The sequence below is a fragment of the Lagenorhynchus albirostris genome, chromosome 11 (genome assembly GCF_949774975.1).
Source record: "Lagenorhynchus albirostris chromosome 11, mLagAlb1.1, whole genome shotgun sequence".
NCBI lineage: Eukaryota > Metazoa > Chordata > Mammalia > Artiodactyla > Delphinidae > Lagenorhynchus > Lagenorhynchus albirostris.
This window is the reverse complement of record NC_083105.1, coordinates 100,340,357-100,366,209: the sequence shown is the minus strand read 5'-3', so window position 1 is coordinate 100,366,209 and position 25,853 is coordinate 100,340,357. Positions and strand designations below refer to the sequence as shown.

The following is a 25,853-nucleotide window of genomic DNA, read 5'->3' as shown; positions in this document are numbered from 1 at the left end:
GTCTGGGCAGAAACTCGACCTTGACCATGACCACAGCCCCTCCTTGTCAGCACCTATGTGTCCTGGGCACTTCACACGCACTGCCTCCCGTGATCCCTAAACATCCCTGTGAGGTAGACATGGAAACCTCCCGTCTACAGACAGACAGGAAACCTGCTTAAGGGACTTGCTCAGGGTCATGCCAGCAGCAAGGGGGTGGAGCTAGGAGGCTTTTCTGACACACTGTGCTAGGCTCTGGGCCGGGCTGGCGGCCACTGGGGTTGCTTCAAAGGAATGGGGAGGGAAGGGGCAGCTGAGACCCAGGGACACAGAACGTCTGAGTCTCTCTGAGGTCCCTCTCTGCCATTTTTTTTTCAAGTGGGGTTGGAGAAGGAAGCAGCAGAGGCCTGATGACCCTTCCTGCCCCTCTTTCTGCCTGGATCTTTGCGGGTTCGTGGGGATTTACCGAACATGCCGGAAGGCCAGGCACTAGGGCCAGCCCACCCTGCTCGAAACCCAAGCCAGGGACTACTGTCTGGGTACACAGGCACCTGTGGGCTCAGGGAGCCCCAGCTACCGCCTGCTGGCCCCATGAGTCCCGTTGACAGCTCTGTTTTTTGTCAGAAGTGGGAGAGCTTGTTCACTTTCTCCACGCTGTCCCCTCTCTTCTACCTGCCCTCCACATGCACACACACAGACATTGGAGAGCCACTTCTGGGTGACCCATCCCACTAGCGAGACCATCAGCAGTGCCCTCTCTTAGGGAAAGGAGCTGCCTGTGGGTCCCTGCACACCTGGACTGGGGGCCAGCATAAGTTAGACACAAGCCCTCTGAACAGGAAGAACCTGAAGCGTGAAACAGCCCACCCCTTATTTTACTGATGCGACGGGGGCCCGGGAGGGAGCAGGCTTGCCCAAGGTCCTGGGCACCTCCTGGTGCCCAGTGCTGGCTTTGTCCCCCACCTCTGTGGGCTCCCAGGGGCCTGCAAAGGCTGGACGAGAGAGAAAGTCTGCACGCGGCGGCTGCCGCTTGCTTGTGGTCCATGGGCTCTGACCCTGAGGCTGGTTTGGGAAAGAGGCCACAGGAATACCCTTGGGAGCTCTGGCCAGTGGCTTTCCCTCCCGCCCCGCGGTCGGGCTGGCTGTGTGCAGGTGTCTTGAATCACCTTCTTGGAGGCCCGTGGATACTCTCTGCTCCCTTCCTTCCTGCATGCCCCACCGCACATGGACATCACCCGATTTCCTACGGGGGGCCTGGGTCTAGCCCTAGAATGGTCATAGGCAGTGATGTTTATGATCATTGCATTCAAACCCCCAGCCAGGGCAAGAGTGCCCTTGCCAACCCCCTGGACACCAGCCAGGGACGCTGGAGCGCTGCCAGGGGTTGGGACCTCACCACCTAGCGGACGGGCCCATACACGGGCCCAGATCAGTCCCCTCCATCCAAGTGCCCTGTGCCGGGGCCCTCACAGGGGTGCCAAGGCCGACAGCTACCCTCTGTTCACGCTCAGACCCCAGCAAAGTGTCAACATCACAGCCACACTTTAAAAAGAAAATAGAGCCTTCTAGAAAAAAGTAACATAAAGTGAAATCAGTAACTGCGGACCTGGTGTTGGGCCTCCCTGCTCGCCTGTCAATCTACCCTGTTAATTCATCATGTACAAATTTTGAAGAGCTATCTTGAGAAACATCTAGAAAATGGCTCTTACATAGCTATATACCCTTATTTATACCCTCAGACATGGCCTCTCTGTTCAGCAACAGATGGCTTTGTTGCCCTGGTTTTCTTTTCGTCTCCTAGTCAAAGTCAAGCAGTTAGAAGCCCACTCGCTGACCCCAGGCGCACATTTATCACCCACGCTCCAGCTTGGCGTCAGGGGTCTGGGTGGGCGGCGGGGAGCAAAGGCTGTGGTTCTTGGAAGGCGCGGCTCCAGAGAACCCAGGGGACAAACACTGGAGGCGTGGTGGCTGCTGAGAGAGGAGGGGCCCGGGAGCTTGGGAAGGAGCAGGACCAGCGCGGGGAGAGGCTGGGACAGGATGCAGGTGCCCCAGTGCGCTCTTCTCAACACCCGCGGGCATCTCGACGTCCACGAAGCACCTGCCAAGGGTATCCCACTGCCATCCAGAGAACAGGCTCCGAGGCCAGACCGGCTGCCCCAGTGCTGTGGCTTTGGCCTACAGGAAGCAGCAAGTCTGCCTTGCTTAGTTGCCATGGCAACCTCAGTGCCGAGGCTCCTAAGGGCAGGGGGGCGAGAAGGGAGGTGGGAAAGGCACGTGGTGGCTTCTCTGGAAAAGCCCATCTGTTGTCTCCCCAGGAAACCAAGCTGGGGGGAGAAACAAGAAAGGAATAGGCAACTGGGTCTAGACAGAGAAGGGGGAGAAAGACCCCAAGAGGCTGCAAGAGCAGCTTTCCTGACGGGATGTGTTTTCCTTCCTTTGGGGTGGGGGACATCGCTGAGAAGGATAAAGGTCTGGGTGGGCCCTGGTGAGGGCATCTGTGCAGGAGGCAGGTAGGCCCTGTGGCCTCAGGCCTGGGTGGGAGTCCCAGGGGACCTGTATCAGCCGCAGCAGGCTTTCTTCTTGGCGGGGCGGTCAATCTGGATGGTGTCCTCCCTCACTGTGTCTTCTTGTTCCTTGAGGATCCTGGGAGAGGGGAAGGTAGAGTGTCAGCAGCAGAGAAGCTGCTAGGCACCTCAGGTTACAGGGTCATGAGGAGGGACCCACCCTCCCCAGAGCATCAGAGAGTCCTCCAAGTCTCCCCCGGCGAGCACAGGTGCACGACTATAATTTGTAAAGCCAGAGTGTAGTCAATATGCGTCCTTCATAACACCTCCTCCAGGAAGTCTCCCCTGATGCTCTGATAGCATGTGGATCCTTTCTCCATTATAGCCCCATCACTGGGTGTAATGCCCTGCTTCTGTGCTGGCTCCCTCAGCAGAGGGTGAGGCTGATGGCAGAGACTGTATCTTTTGTCTCTGCAGCCTATCACAGTACCCAGCACACAGCAGAGGCTCAGAAATTATATTTATTGGTTATTAACTTTATGGTGGGGCTTCCCGCATGAGCACAGCTCCAGATTAACTATAAGAGGTGAAGGATTAAAAATAGCATTAAGTATCTTATCCCTGCTTTATACCTTCCAAGAGCTTTCACCTGAAGCATGTCTTCTGATTTTCACAACCCTTGAGTGGGCAATACCCTTGAGTGGGAAAATACGATGGATGTTCCTATGCTGGGGGCAAAGCTCAGAAAGGCAGGGTGACTTGCCCCGGGAATCAGTGGCAGAGAAAACCCTAGAATTTTCCCCATAGCTCCCTACGTCTTCCATAACCCCAGCGCCTCTCCAGTGCATTGAAGAAGTTGTCCTGAGCTCTTAGTTACTCAAATAAAAATATTTTTTAGATGCTCCAAGGTGAAGGCTGAGCGTAAAATGAGCGCTAGTCAGTATTTGCCGGCTGGATGGATGGACAGATGGATGGAGGGAGGGATGGATAGATGGATGGAGGGGTGGATGGAGGGAGGGGTGGACAGATGGATGGGGGGAGGGATGGAGGGAGGGATGGATAGATGGAGGGAGGGGTGGATGGATGCCTAGATGGATGAACGAGTGAATTGCCCAAGGATTGAGATGGGGCTTGTGTGGTTCTGTTTCTTTACCCTCAGTGTAGGCAGAGTGGGGCCGATCTTTTGAGTGCTGTCCTCTCGGGTGCCTCTGTGTCCCCCACCGCAGCCCCTCTCCTTGGGTTCCCCTCCCCCTCCCCCAGGAGCCCACGGTATAACCCAGCTGGCTGCCAACTAATCCCTGCTAAAATAGTAGCCAGCATCCAGGGGCCTCTGATCTGACCCTTCCCAGGAGGATTTGCATTTCAATAGAGGATCGCTGGGAAGAAGGCAGGCTTTACGGCTCAGAAGACTGCAGTTGGGGGGCGGGCGGGGTGACAGGCAACGAGGCTTTCTCTTTGTCACTGTGTTTCGGGGGGCTGTCCCTCACCCCTGGGGTCCCACACAAAGGCCTAGGCCTCCAGCCGCTCTACCCAGATGGCTCAGATGGACAGAGGGACCGGCTGAGTGGTGTCCCTTTACCTGGCCAGATGGAGCACGGACTCTTGGGTGTTGTGACCGGAATAGGCACTGCATTCGTAGAAGATCAGGTTGTGCTCCTGGAATCAGAGAACAGAGGGCATGAAGGAGAATATGGGGGGGGGGGCTGGAGGGAGCCATGGGGGGCATGGGAGAATGCCCCTCTGCACTTACCACACCCTCACTTCCTTGTGTCGTCCCCTCCCCACTCTGTACCAGGTTGATTTCTGTCCCTCCTGCTCCCTGACTGATGCAGGCTCTGGAACTATCTCTCAGGGGAGCCGTAACAACTATAAAACAATAGGACCTACACTGCTGCCTTCGTGTTTTACACTTTCTGGAATTGCTGTCCGGGATGTACGGGCTCCTTTCTTTTCACACCAGCCTGTGATGCAGGCCGAGACACAGAGGCCAGGGTGGGCAACATCCGTCCCACTTTACAGGCAGGGAAACTGAGGCTCAGGAGGGTACGAATGGCGGGTGGGCCTGTTTGGGTTACAGTGGGGCTCCCAGCAGCCTGCTTTCCCCAGGACACGGGCACAGTTAATTCATACACCAGTTAATTAATACGCCGCTGCCCGCGCCATCCGCACTGGCTCCACAGGACAATTGTCCAACACTTTGCTAGGCAGAAGCTGGACTGTGAGAGTGGAGGTGGGGGTGTCGTGGCCAAGGCCCATCTTATTCCACTTGTCACTCCCATTAATAGGTTTCCTGCTTCCTTAATGACAATGCTAATGGCATCTGGCATGAGCCCTGGAGGCTGACGCCCTGGGGGGACGGGTAGCCGAGTGCAGACACTTCTGTGGTTGCAGATCAGGAGGCCCCGCGAACGCTGGCCCAGCTCCATCCTCTGCCTTCACCTGGTCTGGTCCCTGCACGCCTCGGTTGGGCCCTGACTCCCCTTCCATCTGTGGAAGGTTTAAGGCTCTGTGTGGGTGCGGGCAGCACGCAGGACCTAGAACTGGGAGATGTGATTTGCCTTCCAGCTTCGAGTCCTGACCCCACCCCTGGGGCCGGGTGAGAATTTGAATAAATCACTTAACTTCTCGGAGCCACAGGGTTTTTTTCCACTAGAAAGGAAGAGAGAAAGAGAGAAAGACAGAAAGACAGAAAAAGAAAGAAAGAAAGAAAAGAAAAGAAAATGGGATGACAAACTAAAAACACAGGTCTGCACTTCCTTAATCAAAAACCTTGGATCCAGATGCATTTTGGAATCCAGAATTTTTGAGTTTTAGAAAGTGAATACTTGTCTATAATACATATTATATAATAGCCTCTGTGGATCTGGGATAGAAGGCTATAATCAAATATATTAATAATTCTTCAGTGAAATATTTGAATATTTATTCAAAGTGAGGTAAACAAAACCCATAAATAGCCTCACATCGGTTCCGGTCAGGATTTTTCTGCCAAACGCAATGCAAAAACCTCTGTGCTCAGAGCTCCTTGGACTGGGAATTGTGGATGCAGCCCATGGACATGCAGCTGTGGGACTCTCTTCTTCCTTTCTCCCTTGAGTTTCACCACCTGTGCCTGCTTTCCTAGCCTCTGAGGTCCTGAGTCCCTGTCTGGAGCAAAGCACATGGAGAATTATGGAATCCTGGGGCTGGGAAGCCCTATCTCCCCAGACACACAGTTCCCCAAAAACCACTCTGAAGCAGTAGGGGAAGCAAGGAGCGAGCATGGCTTTTGTTGCTGCCTGATTGCCATCACGCCGCGACAGTTCCCTGCTTGGGCAAGAGGGTCGATGCTCATTTTAATGGCTGGCTTTGCAGTGCCCGCCCTGAATTTATCTGGAGTTTGCAGCTTGGACGCTCAGTCTCGGTAGGAAGGATGGATGCTCTAACAGAGCTGCCCAAGGAAGAGCACGCTGCCCGACAGGCAGTGAGTGTTTCATCCCTGAAGGCAACCAAGTAGGGAAACACAGATGATGGGATTCAAGGATCAGCTGGGGGACTGAAATAAGTAACCTCCTACTATCTGAGGATTCATAGTTCTGAGTTCCAAGGAAGAGAATCTGGGAAATTCCCCACACCTGAGTCAAGTTCTCTGCGGAAACTTCCACGTGCGGCAGCTGGACCAGCCCCACGATGCCAGGACACCACCCAGCCCGCCTGCTGACTTCACAGGGGGCTCCCAGAGAAGGTTCCCACTCCGGCTCTGGGGTGCATGCCTGACTCCCCTCGGGGTCCCTCCCTGTCCAGAGAGACGGGGATGCGCGCCCCTCACCTTGGCCAGCTGCTCTCCTCTGGGGTGCATGCCCGACTCCCCTCGGGGTCCCTCCCTGTCCAGAGAGACGGGGATGCGCGCCCCTCACCTTGGCCAGCTGCTCTCCCAGGCCCCGCGGCACTTCCCGCTCCTTCTCGTTGTCAACTTTGTTGCCCAGCAGAAGAACGGGAATGCGGTCTCCCACAGCTTCCTGCGGAACAGATAATCCCCCAACTGAGAGAAGCATCCTTAAGGAGAACCGGGAAGGGCAGGTGGAAACATGGCTGCAAAGACACAAGCTAGCTTGCGAACCCACTGCCTGCCACGAAGGCTGGTGGTAGCAGTCACCCCAAAGCACAGAGGGGACCACCATCTCCCAGAGCCCCAGTTTGCCGGGCTTCTGCAAGGTGCTCAAGGCTGCCGCTGGGTGCCTCCCAGCCCTCTCAGTGCAGGGACCCCCCCTTTGCCCCGCTCCCCGTGACCTGGCACTGGGAGCAGGCTAGGGCACAGCTGGTACAATAGGCGTCCGTACGGAGCCCCCGAGGGCGTCCCCAGGTGATCAGACTTGATCGATGTGACCAGAGTGAACAAGGAGTTGCTCAAGGGGCTTTTGAGGAGGCCCAGGGGCTGCACGGTCAGCAGTGTACCTCTGGCGGCCTTGAACTGGGCACGTAGCTCCCCGAGGGCTGGGTCCACATCCGAGTCACGGTCTTGGGTCCACAGCACGTGATCCGTGACTGTCATGTGCCTCCCTGGAGGTCACCCCATGGGGACCCCTGTCCTGGGTGCCCTGGCTCTGAAGGAGCCCTGATCTGCAAGAACGGGAGCCACAGCAGTCGCACTTCATGGGCCAGAAGGACAGGTTTATTCCAGGGCTCAACCCTACTTACTCCTCCAGGGGCTGTCCTGTGTCATATCAGCCAGGGGCCTGCACCCCAGGGTGTCTGCACCCAGGGCCCCTGAACCCTAGGGTCTTTGCACCCCAAGGTCCCTGCACCCCAGGGTCCGTGCATCCCAGGGTCCCTACACCCCAGAGTCCCTATATCCCAGGGTCCCTACACACCAGGGTCCCTACATCCCAGGGTCCCTACATCCCAGGGTCCCTACACACCAGGGTCCCTGCACCCCAGGGTCTTTGCACCCCAAGGGCCCAGGACGCATAGCTACTGAGTGAGTCAATATGGTATTGTTCACATTTACGCAGGTTATTTTTGCTTTGTGAGATATTTAATTAGGGGCTTTTAATCATAATTTGGTAATAAATAGTTATTCACTGCAGCTCTGTTTCACTAAGTAGAGAAGGCCGTGGGACACCAGAAGCCTGCCGGTGGCTACTTTCGCCAACAGTTCGTCTACTTTACCCTAGACCCCATCAAATAAATGTCCATGGTCCATCTGACAGGTCCCCTGTTTTGGGTTTAAATAGCATCACATTCGAAATGAAGCGTCCGTGGTTCCTCAATCTACACATTCATTTTTTTTTATTTTATTTTTTTGCGGTACGCGGGCCTCTCACTGCCGTGGCCTCTCCCGTTGCGGAGCACAGTCTCCAGACGCGCAGGCTCAGCGGCCATGGCTCACGGGCCCAGTCGCTCCGCGGCATGTGGGATCTTCCCGGACTGGGGCACGAACCCGCGTCCCCTGCATCGGCAGGCGGACTCTCAACCACTGCGCCACCAGGGAAGCCCTACACATTCATTTTTATTGTAGTTCAGTAGTGAAAAGCCTCTCACGTATTAAATGAGAACGTTAAAGCTCAGAGAATCCAGGAGCACCCAGCGAAGTCAGCGCTCTGAGCACCCACCCTTTAGTGCACGGGGCCACCTTTCTCTAATCCTTCGCTCTGAACTACTATTTCCAATGACCTCTCTGCTATTTAGTGTCTCATTAACCGGAACTCTCTAAAGGCAGTATTTCCACATATTCGTGTTGAGATGGTAATGAACATTCGTGACGATGACTCAGAGGCCCAAGATCTTACAGTGCCCCTCAGCAGTAGACTGACTTACGCACATGGTGGTGGATGTGTTGGGTAGACTTGGCCACATTCCAGTTATCTGCAAGTAAGAAACCCACTGATGGCTACGTGCGTGGACCATAAGGCTCCCTCTTAACCGGACTGCGGGTACTGGGAATACCCTGCTCCCCACCTGTGCTGTGCCGCAGAAACTTGCGTGAAGAGTTTTTCACAGAAAAGGAAGAAAAGGGGAAGAATCAGGAATGTGGGCCAGAAGACTTGCTATTTGCAGCACACGCGCGCGCGAGATATTTGTAGATTGATGTGTGAGGAATGACTAAGGCTGGTGGGATTTCTTGACATGGAAATGCTCTGAAAATAAGAGCATCAGACTTGAAATCCCAGGGTGGGATTCTAGCCTGGAACCTGGTATTACTTGTTACGGGCGATGGCTTGTTCCTCCCTTGTAAAGGGGATGCCAGGTCCTGAACGACCAAATAGGATGAGGTAGGAACAGTCAGCCCAGCATCTGGGCCCCGCACCATGAGCAGCCGGGCTGCCTCTTGGAAAAGGAGAGGCAGTCTTCCTTCCTAAAGTGCTTCCTGGCTAAGAAAATAAAAATAAAAGAGCTTAGAAGAAGCAGGAAAAAAAAGCCCAGGTCCCAGCTGGAGCGGTGGTTTTCTGCCCTTTGCAGTGTTCCCCTCTTATACAGACTCTCTGGACCCCTCGTTTCCCCTCCCAGGGCCCTGGCCTGTGCTGATGTAGGAGAATCAGGCCTATCTCCAAAGACGTGGCAAAAATAAGTGAGAACACACATAAGGCCAGGGCGTGTGCTACCCGTTGCAGGCAGCCAGGCACCCTCACCCCGGCCCCAGGTCGCCCTTCGACACAGGAGGCACTGGGGCTGGGCTGGGGGCTTCATGGTCCTCTCTGACTTGAACCTCGAGACGTGAGCTTTTTGCCTACACTTTACATCATTCACCTACTTAACGAGGGTGTTGGCCTGTCCGCTGCTTGGACAAAGGGGCTCATAATTATCCACCAGATGAAGCCACACTTACTTTTAAAAGTCCAAAGGGCACCTCCTTTGGTGACTAAGTCTAAGGCCACCCAATGTCTGTAGACATTTTTTTTTTTGCAGTATGCGGGCCTCTCACTGTTGTGGCCTCTCCCGTCGTGGAGCACAGGCTCCGGACGCGCAGGCTCAGCGGCCATGGCTCACGGGCCCAGCCGCTCCGCGGCATGTGGGATCTTCCCGGACCGGGGCACGAACCCGCGTCCCCTGCATCGGCAGGTGGACTCTCAACCACTGCGCCACCAGGGAAGCCCTGTAGACATTTTTATAGATGTTGCTAAAGTCCCATGGGCACACCAGGTCAGAGGGACAGGTCTGAGGGCAGCTCCCGGGCTGGGCACAGGCTCTGTGCAGGAGGCCCAGGCTCTGTCTGGCTCTGCCACGTCTCTCTGTGGGACCCGCCCGGATCCCTCCTCTCTTCCCTCCCTCTTCCCTGAGCTGTGAGGTGGGCTCCAGAGCTGGTCTGACACACAAGCAAGTCTCTCCACCTTCCACCACTTCAGTTACGTTTCTCTGAACTTGAACTTCGTGGAAGACAGACTTGCTGAAATTCAAAAGATTCCCCGTCTCTGACTTTCGCTTACAGAAGCTGTCAACTCAGAGCAAGGGCTGGCTTTCAGCTCAGGACGTGCAGCTGTTGCATTTGGTTGGTTGCTGTGTGTGCGTGTGCGTGTGTGTGTGTGCGTGTGTGTGTGTGCGCGTGTGCATGTGTGCGCGTGTGTGCGTGTGTGTTAATATCTATTTGTTAGGAGGCAAGAAAAAGCACTTAGTGCTGCTATTTCTCCAGAGGCAGAACAAAAAAATTTCTCAGCACATTAAAGCATGCATTTATGCTCAGAAGAAAATGACTGCAAAATTATATATTGGGGGTTTCCATATTTATCCGCCCCCCCCGGACGATGAGTCAAAACAAGGTTTATTTGCGTAGTTCGTTCTCAACCGCCAGCACTTTGAGCTCAGCTCGGAACATGGGGAAAAGGAAAATCAAACCGCTGTTTTTTGCTGTGTGCTGTACGTTGTCACCGGTGGCAAAGATCACAGAGTGAGAGCCAGTCAGCCATCCAGGAAGGGAGAGGAAAGCTGCAGAGCTATAAAACAAGAGGCTACGTGAGATTAATCTCCATGGTTTTTTTCTGGCTCAGAGGCACTGGTCCTGCTGGTTGATGACTTGGGTCAGATGCCGCTTCCTTGATGTACAGGCCTAACAGGACAGTGCTCCTGGGGATGACAGAAGGATCCAGACGAGAAGTTAACACGCCAGGACTGCAGACAGTGCGGACCAAACATCTGGATTCGGGAGGAATACCAGCCCATCGGGCTTGTACCATATCCTATCTTCTCTACCTAACACAGGCCCCAAAGTCTTCAGATGTCCAGGGTGCCTCACGGTCTCAACATGGGGCCCTTAGTTTCTCCTCTAGATTGGACTGGTTAAACCAGCACCACGCAGCCGAGATGCGGTGGTCAGGAGAGTGGGGGGTGCTGAGTCGGTAGGAAGGTCTAACTGCTTCGATTCCCTGGACGTGCACAGGAAAGCTAAACGGCGGGAGAATCAGCACAGAGCGTGTGTGGGCCCCGCTTGGGTCTTTCCTGCAGGAGACCTGCGGGCCAGGTAAAGGTGCTGAGGTGGGAGAGGAGGGGCTGTGGGGCAGGACACCTCATAAGGCAGAGCAGTCGCCCCTTCTCTTGTGCCCAAGGCATTCGGTTCCCTCTGGGCTGGCAGGGTTCTCCCATCCACACACACACCTGCTCCATCCCGGCCCCCCAGAGAGTCAGGTGCCAGGCCCTATAGAGCGCGGGGGCCAGGAGAAACCTTCCAGACCCTCTGGTCCACCCCTTCGTGGAGTGACTGGCCCACGTTTCACGGCCAGGTGGTGGCTGGGCTGGGACGATGAGAATATCCTTTGCAGGGAACTCCACGCCTCCCCAGCCGCTGTTCCTGCCCTTCGCAATCTGGGAGTCAGTCTTTGCCGTGTATAATCCGTGGCAATGTCAGCCCTTTCCTTGGGTATGGCTTTTCAGGTTGATGGGGGAAAGGGCGCTGGGAACAGCTGGCCACCATTCACTTAATAATAAGGCTTCTGAACCCAAAGTCTGTTATTAAAGCTCCCCCTCCACCCTCCCTTCTCCTGGCAAGGGGCTGGCGAAGCGCTGGGGGTGCTACGGAAATTCAAGGTGCGCCACAAACATCAAGGGCCGATTATTCTCAGTTCCCCTCCGATCCAATTAGGTGTGAAGTTTTAATCTATCACCTGATGTCTCTGATGGCTGGTTGCCAAGGCGGAACGACTTAGCTTTTCAAGAATCTTGAGAACAACTGCATTTATGACGCCACGGGTCCATATCCTCAACACACAACCCCACCTGACACAGCCTCCAGCACCCGCTCGCAGAACCCTGGGGCCGCTGCACCGGTGCATCACACTGAGTCCTCCAGAGCGCGTGGCGCGGGCTGGGCACGTGGGTCGCGCCCCGCCAATTACAAACATCTTTGAAAAGGATTTAGAATCTTGCTTCTCAAAGTGTGGTCCCTGGACCAGCAGCGCTGCTTGTTAGAACTTGTTAGAAATGCAGCATCTCAGGCCCCAGCCCACACCTGCTGACCCAGGGTCTGTATTTTAACCAGGTCTCCAGGAGAGGCTTCGTGCATATTAGAGTTTGAGAAGCACTCGTTTAGGCTGGAATCCGTGGTGGCTGAGAAACAAAACCACCTGGGGGACTTTTGCTGTTTTGGGGTTTTTTGTGTTCTGCATTTCCGGGACCTGAATCGTTCTCTTTGGGCCCTGGTGTCTGTTTTGTTCGAAAGCTTCACAAGTGATCCTGATGTCCATCTAAGTTTGGAATCATCATTTAAAATTTACCGGTACCTTCTGCTAAAATTTTAAAGCAGGAAAACGCAAACTACAACGTGTACAGAGGAGCCCCATCCACATGGGGATAATTCTGGGTTAACCACAGGTGGATCTGCCATCTCAGCTCAGCTTCCACTGGGGAGTGGCTCTGGCGGGGTGCGTGCCGGAGACGCCTCCCAGCCCTACCCCGGGCAGGAACAGGCCAGCCACGCAGTGCTCAGCCCAGCGTTCTGCAGAATGGCCGAGCTCATGCTTCAAGCTGCAACGATGGCCCTCTGACATTTCTTCACCTCCACCACCTCCTTCCAATTCAACCAGACGTTCCACTTCCTGGCTAGATCCCGGGCTCTCTGCAAAACAGGGGCCTTAGAAACTACAGCCCCCTACTAATGAATGGCAGAAGGTGTAGTTCTGTAAGTTTCTCTCCATCCATCCCTGCTAATCCCAGACTATGTGCATTGCCTCTTCCCAGCTCTAGTATACGGTTGTCCCTCCCTATCTGCAAGGGATTGGTTCCAGGACCCCCGCGGGTAGCAAAATCCACGGACGCTCAAGCCCCTTATATAAAATGGCGTGGCACGGCCAGCCCAGCCCGGAATCTGCAGGTCCTGCGTCCTCGGGCTCAGTGCACGTGGAAGCCCCACTGTGCATTTATCAAAATTTAGATACGGGGAACGATTAAATGTCTGTGGCTGGGAAAAGAACAGGAGACCTTGACCAGGTCATGGCCTAAATTTCTTCATCTGGAATGAGATGGCTGTATTATGTCAGTCATTTTCAGAGGGAAACCCTCTTGTCTAACAAAATTGTGGCTGAACTTCCAATAAGCAAAACTGAAAGTCATAGAGGGGTTCTGAGGGGGGGGAGAAGGCCCAGACCTGTGACCACCACCCTTCCCTGCCTGTCTCTGGCTGTGGGAAAGGTCAGCCTGGTTCCAGGGCTCCAAGGAGGAAAGTTTCAAAACCACCGGGTTAGGTCATCCCTGAAGTCTCTCCTGGTGCTTAACTTCCGCGAGGAAGAGGAATCTGCTGGTGCTATCAAAACTCATGTCATAGGGCTTCCCTGGTGGCGCAGTGGTTGGGAGTCCGCCTGCCGATGCAGGGGATGCGGGTTCGTGCCCCGGTGCGGGAAGATCCCACATGCCGTAGAGCAGCTGGGCCCGTGAGCCATGGCCGCTGAGCCTGCGCTTCCGGAGCCTGTGCACCGCAACGGGAGAGGCCACAACAGTGAGAGGCCCGCGTACCGCAAAAAAAAAAAAAAAATCATGTCATAAATTACAAAGTTTAAAGAGGGTTCACTTCCGGATCACCCCACCATCTGTCTCCACGCTTAGCTCGGTATAGAGCCATTCACTACATTTCAAAACGTCCATTTTCTCTATTGTGTTTTAGACGCAATAATTTTGAAAAATAACTTGTATCGAGCACATTTCTGAGAAACTCCTGCATCTGGCTTCCATTCCTGCTCCTCATTTTTCTTGGTAACGACAAGGATGTAGATTAACAGGAGAGAAAGGAGCGGCCCATCCAATCCAAACTTCAAGAGAAACAGATTTTGGTGCGAGGAAGCATAAATCTGAGGGTTGAAACAAATGAAATGAACAGCCCCCGTATCCCGCCTGCACGGCGACACGGCATCCACGCACGCGTCCAACATTTGCCCAGCACTGGGGGACCCAAACACCGGTCACGATGACAAAGATGTGCAGAGGGCAGCAGGGGCCCGGGCTGGCAGCTGCGTCCCGGATAGCAGTGTGGCAGCCTGACTGATGCGTAGGTAAGGGGCTGGCCAAGGCCTACGGGCTTGAGCAGAGGGTTGAACATAAGCTCCATGGGGAGAGGAACACTGTCTCTTTTATCTGGTGCTGGAATGCCCAGACCCCAGAACAATGCCTGGCAGTGTTTAGAACAAATAAACGAACAAAGCACGGGTCCTGCTGATGGAAGGAGCTGGGACCATTTGACTGTCTGTGAAAGAATCGGGCGGGAGGGGGCCTGTGAAAAATAATAAGTGGCTTGGCACACTGCCCTTGGCCTTGAGACATCTGCATTCAGTGGCAGAGGAGGACGTGCAGGTGGTCGGGAAGTAGAAAGCGCTTACAAAGCAGCATGTTGCAGGGATAACAGCGAGACAGCGGAGTCTTACAGAGAATCCAGAATTCAAGGAAGAGCCCCGTGTCTCGAGGGCCCGGCCTGAGGTGACTCTGGGGGGGGCCTGGGTCCCACACATTGCAGATCAGCCTCCCCTCGTGCGAAGGGCTGTGACCCAGGCCCCCAAACCGTGAGCACAACGGTCCTGGGCTGGTCACGGCGGGACCCCCTGAAGTTAGAAAAATGCAGGAGAGGCGGTGGTGACTCAGTTTAAATGCCTTGGGAACCCACCCATCCTTGACACTCCGTCCCCTAATCCTACCCCGCTTTTCACAATCTTAATGACACCATTATTGGTTTAATTGGTATTTGTCCTGTGTCCTTCCCCCAGCCCCCTCCCCCCATGAGGGCAGGGACCGCACCTCTCGTGTTCACCTTTGGGTCCCCAGTAACCAGCCTGGTGCCGGGCACTTGGGTGGACTGACGCATGGACGCCTGAACCGGTTTTTTCCCGGAGAAGGTGGGGTGTGAGTCAGGTGTCCGGAGCGGGCAGCAGGCCCAGGAAGAGGGGCCGCCCGTAGGCCCCCAGCTCACCTCCACGCTGCTCAGCCACGGCCGCACGGCCAGGAAGGACCGCCTGGCTGTGAGATCGTACATGACCACGACGCCGTCGGCCTTGCGGAAGAACTGCTGGGTGATGCAGCGATACCTGCGCAAAGGGCCGGGTCAGGTGTGCGGCCTCCTCTGCTGCCACAGCCCGCCCCGCGGGGAGAGGAGAGGCGGGGTTACCCGGGGTGGGGGTGGGGATCCTCACCTCTCCTGCCCCGCCGTGTCCCACAGCTGCAGGGCCACCCGCGAGTCGTCCACACGCACGGTCTTCATGCGGTAGTCGATGCCTGTGGGGGGAGCCCAGCATCATGTCCAAGTCCGGAACCCACGCCCCAGCCTGGAATCCCATCAGCCTGAGGGCGCGGCCCTCGCCCTGCAGCGCCTGACAGGTGGTGTGCGCCGGGACAGAGCATTGGACCGGGAGGCCGGGGACCTGGCTTCTGGTCTTGTCTCTGCCAGTGACCGGCTGTGGGACCTTGATCCAGCCACGGAACCTCTCTGAACCGCAGGCTGCTCCCTGCAGTGTAATCCAGACCCTCTTTAGGGATCGAATGAGATCACATATGGAAAAGCAATCTACCAACGCAAAGAATTATCATTTACTCCCTCCTTGGGAAGACGAAGCGACGGAAAGACTGTCCTCAGATTCCTTCCTCCCTCCCTCCCTTTTCTTCTTTCTCCCTAAAATGCTTTTCAAAGTTCCCATAGTACAATCCGAGTATCCCTGGGGGATGGATCGCACTTCTAGACTCCCACTGTGGTGATGCAAAGGTAGGTGGGGGAGGAGGGCGGGAGGGGAGGGCTTGGCAGGTGGAGGGAGGGACAGAAGAGAAGGAAAGCGGTGGGGGCGGGAATCAGAGGCAAAGCCCCCTTAGAGATGGAATCAGAGCTCCTAATCCCAGCCAACAAGCCACTTGCAATCCTCCCTCTGAGGCTGTGACCCTACCTGGAGTCATGGGTCCCAGAGAGAGGATGCAGGGCAGGCAGGTCCCACAGCAGCCCTCAGACAGAGGACCTAAATGCAGGTGCTTTGATAACAAACATTCCTCCCTCCTACACCCTGTGAGAATGTTCACAGATGCTCAACCAGGTTTAAAACGTTTTTCCCCCTTAAGGCATCAGATCTTGGAACCAGAGGGCATCCCCTCCCAACCTCTAAAAGGCCCAGCCTCTGGGGTCCTTACTCTGGAGGGCTCAGGTAGGGACAGCAACAGCAGCCTGGCCAGACAGAGACAGACAGACTGACAGACAGACAACCAAGAGGCAGTTGATGGAAAAGGGCATCCCTGCCACGGTCTCCAGGCAAAGGCAAGTGTGTGAGGGGCCGGGCAGGGGAGGAGAGATGGGAGGGTCATCCGCTCCTAGAATGTTAGCAGGACTGCAGAGGCCCTGGGCTCACAGAAGAGTCGGAGAGAGGATGCGCGTGTCTGGGTGAGGAAAAGAGGGACGTGTCCCATTGGTAGGTTGCTTGGCATCCCCGGTTTCCATGTGCCACCTCTCCCTCTTCACCGCGCTCCCCTGGGACATCCGTGTGCGGGTTGCTATCTGCACACACACGCACACACACACATACCCATCCTCACACGTGCACACACGTGCACCCCCCTTCTCCTCCTAAACCATAGAAGGATAAAGAAGCAGGAGCCCAGCCTCGCCCAAGCGGGCCAGCAGCCTCAGTGAGCTGCAAACCCAGTTCTGAGGCTCATTCCTCTTTTCATAGCAGTACCCTGGGCACGGGGTCCCTGGCAGCTCCGTTTCACCTAGAAAGTCCAAGGCTAAATGCTCCCGTCAGAACAGATGGAAACCAAACCCAAGGGTGTTTTCTTAGCTAAAGCGGTAGGGCTTCCCCCATCTGTGCTCTGGGAGGCCGGGGGGCTGCCCACAGCCTGATAACAACCCAGGGGAAAGCCAGCCTCAGTCATCACACCTTCGGGGCCTGATCTGAAGCCCCCGAGGATGAGCCCTCTCTCTGATGGAAAGGCAGGTGGTGGAGGGACGGCTGGGTCCCTCGACCTCACTGGTAATCGCTCTGCTGGTGGACGGGGAGCTTGGCGAGTGTCCGCTGGTCCACGAGGTACCCCTCCCTGCAGCCTCAGACCCGCAGGCCGGGAAATAGACCAACAAGCCCAAGGGATGCGTGGGGTTTGGGAGGACATGGGGAGTCAGCGTCCAGCAGGCTGCACAGAGTGACGAGGGACCAGAGGGATTTCGACACCCCCCCCCCCGCCGCACCCGTTCCAACGGTCCGGGAGCCCAGACCTCATGTTCCTGCCTCAGTCCTGCCTCTGACCAGCTGTGTGACCTGGACGACGTGACTGCCCCCCATCTGGGAGGCTTCGCTTTCCCCATCTGTAAACTGAGGTGTGACGGGGGTGCTGGAGGGGAGTCGAGTGTCCATGGTTTTACGTCCAGCTGTAGCGTTTGGCAAACACGTGGAGGTGACCCCCGACTTGCAACCTCAGTGGTTCCTGAATGAGGACTGGACCTCGGGGGCCCCGTCACCGTGGAGTGTGCTGTGTGTGGGTCAGAGCTGTGGGTGATGGACCCCAGGAAGGGTGTCCTTTCTGGACAGGACAGGTTATTCCAAGCAAGAGGGCTTGGGAGCGGGGAGTGCCAGTGAGCTGTCCCGGAGGGGAAGCTCTCGGGATTTCTCTGCGGAGTCGAGGAGAGGGATGGCAACGGACTGGTGCCCAGGAGAGGGCAGAAGAAACACCTTGGGCCCTGGGCCCTGGTTTAAAGCAGGGCCATGAACCAAGGCAGGGCCTCGGGAAGAGCTCTGGACTCAGAGTCCTGGGTCCTAGAGCCTTAGCCTCTAACAGTCAGTCTTCTCATTGACAAAATGAGCTCCAATGTTCTGCAAGAACATTTGACGTCTCCAGGACACCCGCAGGGCCCACCCACCTGCTTTACAAGGGATCCGCTGGTGCTAAGGTGGGGAAGGCAGGGGCGCCCCAAGACAGACTGCTGCATCATGGAAGCCACTTCACGCACAAGCCGGAGGTCGAGGACGGGTCACGTGCTCCTGAGGGGCTGGGTGATCGGGAAGTCCCTTCGGTGATGGAGGAGAGCTTTAGGGCACCACCGCGCCCCTGTTGGTGCTGTGCTGAGGGTCCAGGGCTGCTGTGCTCCACAGGGGTTGGCCTGCTTGAGCCCCGGGAGCCCAGGACTCGGTGGCTCATCTGTGTCTTTAAAGGGAGCATCTTCCAGGCGGCTGGTGTGACATCAGCGCCCTGACACGTGTGCCGGGGAGGCTAATTCCAGCTGCTACTCTGGCTCGTTTTGCACAGCTCTATGAAGGGCGTCCCAGATTTGGAGACTTTGATATTTTTCCCCTTCCTAAATTGTAGGTGTTTCCATAATTGGCCTCCTGGGGAGTGCGAATTAGTCTGATTTTCTCTTTTTCAGAGCTTTCCATCTCGGGGGCATCAGTTGGAGGTGTAAGCAGACCCCGATTCCCTGATTTTACCAACAGGAGAGGCACCAGGTGCACTGCCGGAGGGCCGCCCTGGGAGTGCAGCATCCCTCCCCTGCCCCCACAGCCTACGCCCGAGCTGTGACCTCAGGTTCTGGGGCCTCCCCATGGAACGCTCCAGGGAGGGCCAGTCCAGCTCTGCAGCCGCTGTTTCCTGTGTCACCACACTCGGCACGTGGGGGTCACTCCTAGCCATCCCTTCCAGCCGCACGAGGCCAGGCTCTTCTGAGCCGTCTTCCCATCAGAGTCCCGATTCTTCACCGTGGGACGCACCCAGTCTCTGGGTGGAATGGGGCGCGGGGTGGGGCAGGAGGGGGCTCCGGATTTGGAAACTGCAGAGGCTCAGCAGTAAGAACAGGGCGCCTACAGTCGTGGGAAGAGACCCATCTGCAGGAAGAAAGTTGGAAGGAACGGCCCGTTCAGGTTATCCTGGAGGAAGAGACCAGACTCGCCCCAGGCAGGCTCTGGGGCAGGAGAGTTTGTCTCGGATTGTCTTGGAGGGCCAGCTTGTGAGACCTCCAGGGGTCAGAGGTGGTCTGGACAGAGCCCTGGGCTTGGAAGCAGTCTTGGCTGGCCCGGTTCAAATCTCTCATTTTTTTCAGGTGAGGAAAGACTGAAGCCGAAAAGGAAACACCTCCTCCCGAGGTCACACAGCCGGTCGGTGGCAGAGCTGAGATGAAGGCCCGGGACCTCCGATGCCCCATTGGACCTTAGCGGCCTCCCCTGCCCGTGCTAGCCTCTGCCCGCCTCCCGTGGCAGAAGCTGGGCTCTGAGCACGCACAGCGCAATATTGTTAGGGAGGCGGTGGGCCGGGACAGCAGAGGTGCATGGGGTTGCGGGGGGACCAGTATCAGCACGGCCAGCTGGTGGGAATGAGGACCCGTCTCTGGGCCTCAGCATCTTGGTCTGTCCATTGGGCTGATAGAAGTGCTTGCCTTTCAGGGTTGTTGGGGAGACAGATGGAAATGATAAATATCAAAACCCACGGTAAATATTCAGATCATGTCAATGTATTTTTGTTAGTTTGTTTGGTTTTTTTTTTTTTTTGCAGTACGCGGGCCTCTCACTGTGGTGGCCTCTCCCGTTGCGGAGCACAGGCTCTGGACGCGCAGGCTCAGCAGCCATGGCTCACGGGCCCAGCCGCTCCACGGCATGTGGGATCTTCCCGGACCGGGGCACGAACCCGCGTCCCCTGCATCGGCAGGCGGACTCCCAGCCACTGCGCCACCAGGGAAGCCCGCACTGTATTTTTAACACAGCTGACTTAGCGTGGTTAAATGGCACATAGGAGGCACCCAAAGGATTCATTTTTTTTTGCTCGAGTGATTCACCTGGGGAGAAACTAAAAGGTCAATATGCCCTTGCGTCTTCCCACACACTCCAAGGCAAGGAGCACCTCTGGGTGAAGGGGCAGAGGCTCCTGTCTCAATACAGAATTACCCGAGATAATAATGGAGGCGCATGAAGCCCTGATCAGCTATTAGTAGCTGAGCCTAACGAGTGTCTACAGTGGACTCCAGCTGTTACCCAGCAGGCCCGGGATGCAAGACGAGGAAATTTGATGGGTAAAAGAAGCCCCCAGAGCTCTGTCCTCCGTCCTGCCCGTCTATACAAGTGTGCATGCACGCACACGCACACACACACACCACACACACACGCACACAGAGAGAAAGTGGGGAAGGGATGACTGAAGACAGACAGGCTCAGAGAGGGGACAAAGGGCCGGAAGTCCGTCTCTGCCAACTTCAGAGCCCCTCATCTTGGGCATAGGAACCGCTCGTGGTCCCATAGCCGTGGAGCACCAGGCAGAGGGGGGCCTCGCCTACCAGCCCAGCCCTCAGCCCCTCCTACGGGGCTCCAAGTCCCTCCCTGGGTACCCTTCTCACAGCCGCCCCTTCCCAGAGGTGGGCTGGAGCCCAGCCCAGGGCCGAGAACTCACCCATGGTGGCTGCTGAACCCGGGGAGAACTTGCCGTCGCAGAACCGGCTCAGGAAGGACGTCTTCCCCACGGAGGAATTGCCCACAAACACGACCTTGAAGAGCCGGTCTGGGGTGGACACAGAGCCTTCCTCCTGTGGAAGACAGACAGCAGGGTCAAATGCTGGGACGGCCGCCTGCCAGCCCTGCCCCTGACCTGTCCCTGCGGTGTCCAGGGAGGGACCCGCACCAGCACCGGGGACGCTGCTCGGGCCTTGGATGCAGGAAGCTCTGGGCTCAGCGCACCAAGGCTCCTTCCAGCTTCAGCAGCGGGAAGAGAGACTTTCATTCCACCACCACTGCTGCCCACGTGCTGCGCCGCAGGCCCTGCGCTGGGCCGGGCATGTGGTGCAGGGAAGGCAGCCACGTGTACACATAGTCAGGGCACGATGTCCCGAGTGCCCAGAGCATGGACCAGGAATCAAGGGGCTCGGGGTGCGGGGGGGCTCTGGGCTGGGGCTTAAGGAGGAAGCAGAGATTCTCTGCAGGGGCTGGGTGGGGAGGACAAGGTGGAGTGTTTGAAGGGGAAGGGGAGATATAGAAGATATAGAAGGCTTATCTATAACTCGGGGGCAGAGGCATCCCAGGCTGGGGTCGGGCCTCTCGTTTCGGCCCCGTCCCTGAAAGCCGGGACCGGATGGAGGACACGCTCGCCTCCCTGCATGCTGCCCTTCTGTCCCAGCTCACCTTCCATCTAGGGTCCCTGTCTGCCCTGGAAATAAGGCAAGACAGTCTCCACTCAGTAGCTTGGGAAATCCCAAGATGCCAGGCTACGGGAAGAACGTTCCAGAACACAGTCATGGAAGTCCTTCTCCACCCGGCAGCGGGACAGACTGGGAACTGGCCTGCCTGTTACTCTGGCGTGTACAGCCCAGCGGGAAGTGGACTTGCTCCAGGATGCTGGGGGAGTGAGAGGCAGAGTGAGGACCGGCACAGGGCCCTTCCTCCGAAGGGTCATTAAGTCCAGAGAGCCGCGTGCTCCCCCAGCACTGCCAGGCCAGATGAGGAGGCTTTTTAGAATCTATTTGGAAGTGGATTTGGGGGGAATTAGCTCCTCTCACCGAGCAAATACTATAGCGGAGTAGCAGCAGATATTAGCAGTACTTGAATTTCAGAGAAAAGCCATTAACAGCCTTTTGGGGAGAAATCAATTCCATGCTGTACTTAGGAGGGAATTCAAGGTCAATTACAGAAACTTAAACCCAACTTAAAAAAAAAAAAAAAAAGGAGAGAAACCCACACTCAGAAACGCTGCCCGGCCCCAGTTTCTTTATTGCTGCGATGCACAAGCATCGCTCTCTGCCAGGCTCGTGCTCAGTTTGTCCTTTGTTTGAGACCGAAGCTCAGTGCAGCCACTGGCCCACCCCAGGCCCGGGGCCGGTGGAAGGAGATGGTCTTGGCTGCAGACGCAGTGGCTGACCTTCTCTGTGCTCCCCTCACCCTGGCCCCCGCCTGCGGCAGGACACTTATTCCGCAGACAGGATATGATCAACCCGGTGATGGTTCAGTTTGGGGAAGGACCCACCTCACAGGAGCAGCGAAGCTATTCCAGTTCTCGCCCTTAACCTGGGGGACAATCCACCTGCCCGCGAACGACAGTGAGACAACAACATTGTGGGGAGGGGCTGGAGAAAGGCTCCCTCCACTGGCAATTCAGGGGATCTGTTCTCATTCTCCTTCCCACCACTGTTTTTATTTTTTTAAAGCTTTAAAATATGAAAGTAATACATACTAATTTCTAAAATTAGGAAACTTAGCAGAGAGGAAATTAATGACTATTCATAATTTACCCCCCAACCCTGAAATGGTCACTATTCCTATTTGGATACATTTCTTCCAGGTTTTTTTTTATATAGATGAATCAATATATGTTTTTTTGAGAGAAATTTGAGATACTATGTATACTTTATTTATATTATTATATATAATATAAATTTATGTATAATTTTCTATTTGTTCCTATGTTATTGAATTATATATAAATATTTCTGAGTCACTGAAGTTTTCCAAAACTGTGATTTTTAATAGCACTATAATATTCTATTAAATTAATATAGTCTAATTTATGTCCCTACTGTTGTTTTTTCAGTTATTGGCTCTTATGCACTTACATTCTTGGATTAAATTTTTGTCTGATTTTGGTTATTTCCTTAGGAAAGGTTGCTAGAAGTAGGAGGGCTGGTTCAAAGGAGGTGGACTTTTAACGTTCTTGATTCCTATTATCAAACTAGTTTCCCGAAAGCTGGTACCAATTGATGGCTCAGCGGCCTTGCAAGGGGCCCTCTGTGGAGGCCGCTGTGTGACTGGCTTCCAGCACACTTCCTCTCTGCTGCAGCTTCTGTCCCAGCTAAACAGCACCGCATCCCGGTGCAGCCGGTGGGGCTGCAGAGCGGTGGGTGCGAAGGCTGGGCTCCCCTCACTGCGGGCTGGGTGGGCCTCCTCGCTCTGGGCTCTACTTCCCCACCCGCCTAAGGGGAGAACAGATCTGTGATGCCCGTCATCCAACAACCGCAAGGATCAGGTGCCACGGCAGACACGGACGCTCAGCCTCTTCCTTCACCCCATCTCTCGTGGCCCTCTTAACACTTCTTTCACATTTGGGGGGCTATCGTGGGGTATTTAAAGCCCCATTTGTGCCCACTGCCAGCAAGTGTAGTCTGTCCACTTTGGGGGATGTAGAAGGGGGTGTAGGGGGGCTGCCCCACCCACCAAGGGCCCTTCAGAGGAGTGGTTTGTAGGCATGAATCTTAATCCAGGCCCAAGAATGATAACCGAGGCCAAGAAGTCCCCGTGCAGGGGCTGGAGAGGGCTCAGTGGCACGCACGCCAACGCCTCACTCGGACCGCGCAGCTCTGAAGGCCGCCGCAGGGTGAGGGAACTGTTCTAGAGGGTCCGGCGGCGGGCTGGGGGAGGGCTGAGGGGCCAGTTCCAAGGCCTGGGTCACAAACAAGGTAAGGAGTATCACCTGTGATCCAGAGGAGGACGGTCCGCGCGGCCCCCTTCTCCTGGAGAACACAGCGGGGAGAGCTGGTGGGGGGCGCGGGGGTGGAGGGTGGGAGTGCAGCGTCACACTGCCGGGAACCGATCACACTGCCGGGAACCGAGAGAAAAGCGATGGTGCGCAGACTTCCCCCGCAGGGACTGGCCTGCAGGGGGCGGTTACAGAACGGACCAGAAGAGGCACCATTTTTAAAGCGTGGGATAGCTGACGCTAATTGCCCAGCAGAGGCTCGGTCCTACTCTATAAATGCAGAATCTGAATCAGAAAAGAACACATAGGGGCCAACAACAGAAGTTGTTAGGAGAGTGTCCCCAGACCCCCAAGTCTCCATCAGGACGCTCGGCAGAGCAGAGAAGGGTGGTACCCGAGGGACACAAACTTGCTGTGTCACCGGGCCTGCTGAGTCTGGCTTCCTGAGTGGCCTTGGGGCTCTTGGGCTCACACTCGAGGGACAAGGCACAGGGTGACCTACAAGCCAGTGAGGGATGCACCCTTACCTTAGACGGGGTCTCTTTTCCGACGGGCTGCCCTCGGGGAGACGCAGGCATGAGTTCCAGAGGTCGGGACGGCCCGATTTGTCCCTCCGCCCCCTGGTCGGAGGCCTCCCCTTCTTCCGGGCATTGGCCCAGTGGCTGCTCAGAGCCGCCCCCCAGCAGCTGGGGCAGCGGGTCCTCTTCAATGGAGATGATTCTGCGGAGCGGCCGGGGGAGCAGACCCCCGGTCCCCAGCCCCTCTTCTGTAAGGGGGTGCTCACTCAGGCCCAGGGAGCTTCTCCTCCGCAGGATGCCAAACACATCTTCCTCCTCCTCTGACTGGCTGTTTTGGAGAAGAATGAAGAGTGGGGAGAATATTGTAAAATGTATCAGAATGGAAGCTGGGGGTCTGTGACAGAGAGCTGAGGAGCACACTTTTTGGGGGCAGAGAGGAACCAAGAAAGGGAAAACCAGACCCAGCATTGTTCAGCTCATTCATTCAATGTCCTTATGATGAGGGTGAGATGAAGGCGAAGGTGATGATGAAGGTGAAGGTGGTGAAGGTGAAGGTGATGAAGGTGATGAAGGCGAAGGTGATGATGAAGGTGAAGGTGGTGAAGGTGAAGGTGATGAAGGCGAAGGTGATGAAGGTGATGATGAAGGTGAAGGTGGTGAAGGTGAAGGTGATGAAGGTGATGAAGGTGAAAGAGATGATGATGAAGGTGAAGGTGGTGAAGGTGAAGGTGATGAAGGTGATGAAGGTGAAGGTGATGATGAAGGTGAAGGTGGTGAAGGTGAAGGTGATGAAGGTGAAGGTGGTGAAGGTGAAGGTGAAGGTGATGAAGGTGATGAAGGTGAAGGTGATGATGAAGGTGAAGGTGGTGAAGGTGAAGGTGATGAAGGCGAAGGTGAAGGTGGTGAAGGTGAAGGTGGTGAAGGTGATGCCGGCTCCCAGGTATTAAGCTAACGACAGTCAGCAACAGGTGCACAGCCCCGCTCTCGTGGAGCGCTTAGCTTAGCAGGGCCAGGGCAGTCATGACACACTCACTGCGCTGTCCCAGACTGTGGGAGGCGCCACAAAGGAGAAGCAAAGGGTGAAGAAAGAAGCACAACAGATGTGGAAACAAAGCCTCCTGGGTTAAAGGGCGGTGGCCTCTGCCCTGGTCCCATGCCAGCCCTTACCAGCTGTGTGTCCCCAACTCTCCAGGCCTGTTTCCTCACCCTCCCGCCCTGCCCACCTCCCCAGTAAGCCAGTGCAGAAGCCAGACCCGTTAGGGAAGCAGCCCTCGGGGATGCAGGCGAGGGGGACCACTGCTCTGGGAGGGACCCCGGCACGGCCAGCGTCCACCACCAGCTCAGGGTGGGAAGGAAGCCCTCCACCCGCTTCTCCTTCCTTTCTTCTTAGGATCAGGAGTGAGTGGCCTCAGAGGCCTGAGTGCACATTTGCTTCCAGAAACACCTGAGCAACAGAACAAGGAGAAGCAGCGGGGGGGTGTGCAGCACTCGGGCACCAGACGTGGGTCCAGGGCACGGGCTGCGTCCCCAAGGTTTGTGAGCAGAGGCCCCACGGGCCCTCCTGGTGCAGCCCCCTCTCAGGCCTTTATGAACAAGTCAAGCTGAGGACCGTTTTACGGGGAGGAACTTGAGTCCAGAATCGAAACACACACACACACACACACACACACACACACACACACACACACACACACACACTCGAGAACTAGAAAATCGAGCAGGATGCGGTGGTGAGGCGGAAGTGGGCGACGGGCACAGAATATGCAGCACAGGGAAAGCCCCTTCACTTTGCCCCAACTCCCGCCCCCACCCCCGCTCCTAGCATTTCTGGCCCCTAAGGACCAAAAACAGAAAAAAAGAGAAAAAAATGCGTGTATCACTGTTCTGAACTCCGGACACTTCTAAGATAGGTTAAGGTATAGCGCTTGCTCACAGAAGTGCTGACTTAGCTTGGATGCCCTGATATAAAATAAAGGATCTCTAGCAATTCAAGGACTCTTACACTTATTTATAAAATCAGCTTTTTACGGAAACTGACTGCCATCTTTCTAACAAATTTCTT

At 55.8% G+C, this 25,853-nt stretch overlaps 1 protein-coding gene across 1 annotated transcript in view; it reads right to left on the bottom strand.

Moving 5' to 3' along the window:
• Window positions 1-2,537: 2,537 nt before the first annotated feature.
• Window positions 2,538-25,853, bottom strand: part of CRACR2A (calcium release activated channel regulator 2A) — a 71,578-nt gene continuing 48,262 nt past the window's right edge. The window contains exons 11-17 of the mRNA XM_060165682.1: window positions 23,801-24,119; window positions 20,265-20,397; window positions 15,059-15,140; window positions 14,839-14,953; window positions 6,380-6,481; window positions 4,063-4,139; window positions 2,538-2,622 (exon numbers count right to left, since the gene is read on the bottom strand). Coding sequence (XP_060021665.1) covers window positions 2,538-2,622; window positions 4,063-4,139; window positions 6,380-6,481; window positions 14,839-14,953; window positions 15,059-15,140; window positions 20,265-20,397; window positions 23,801-24,119 — 913 coding nt within the window. The remainder of the gene's footprint in view (window positions 2,623-4,062; window positions 4,140-6,379; window positions 6,482-14,838; window positions 14,954-15,058; window positions 15,141-20,264; window positions 20,398-23,800; window positions 24,120-25,853) is intronic.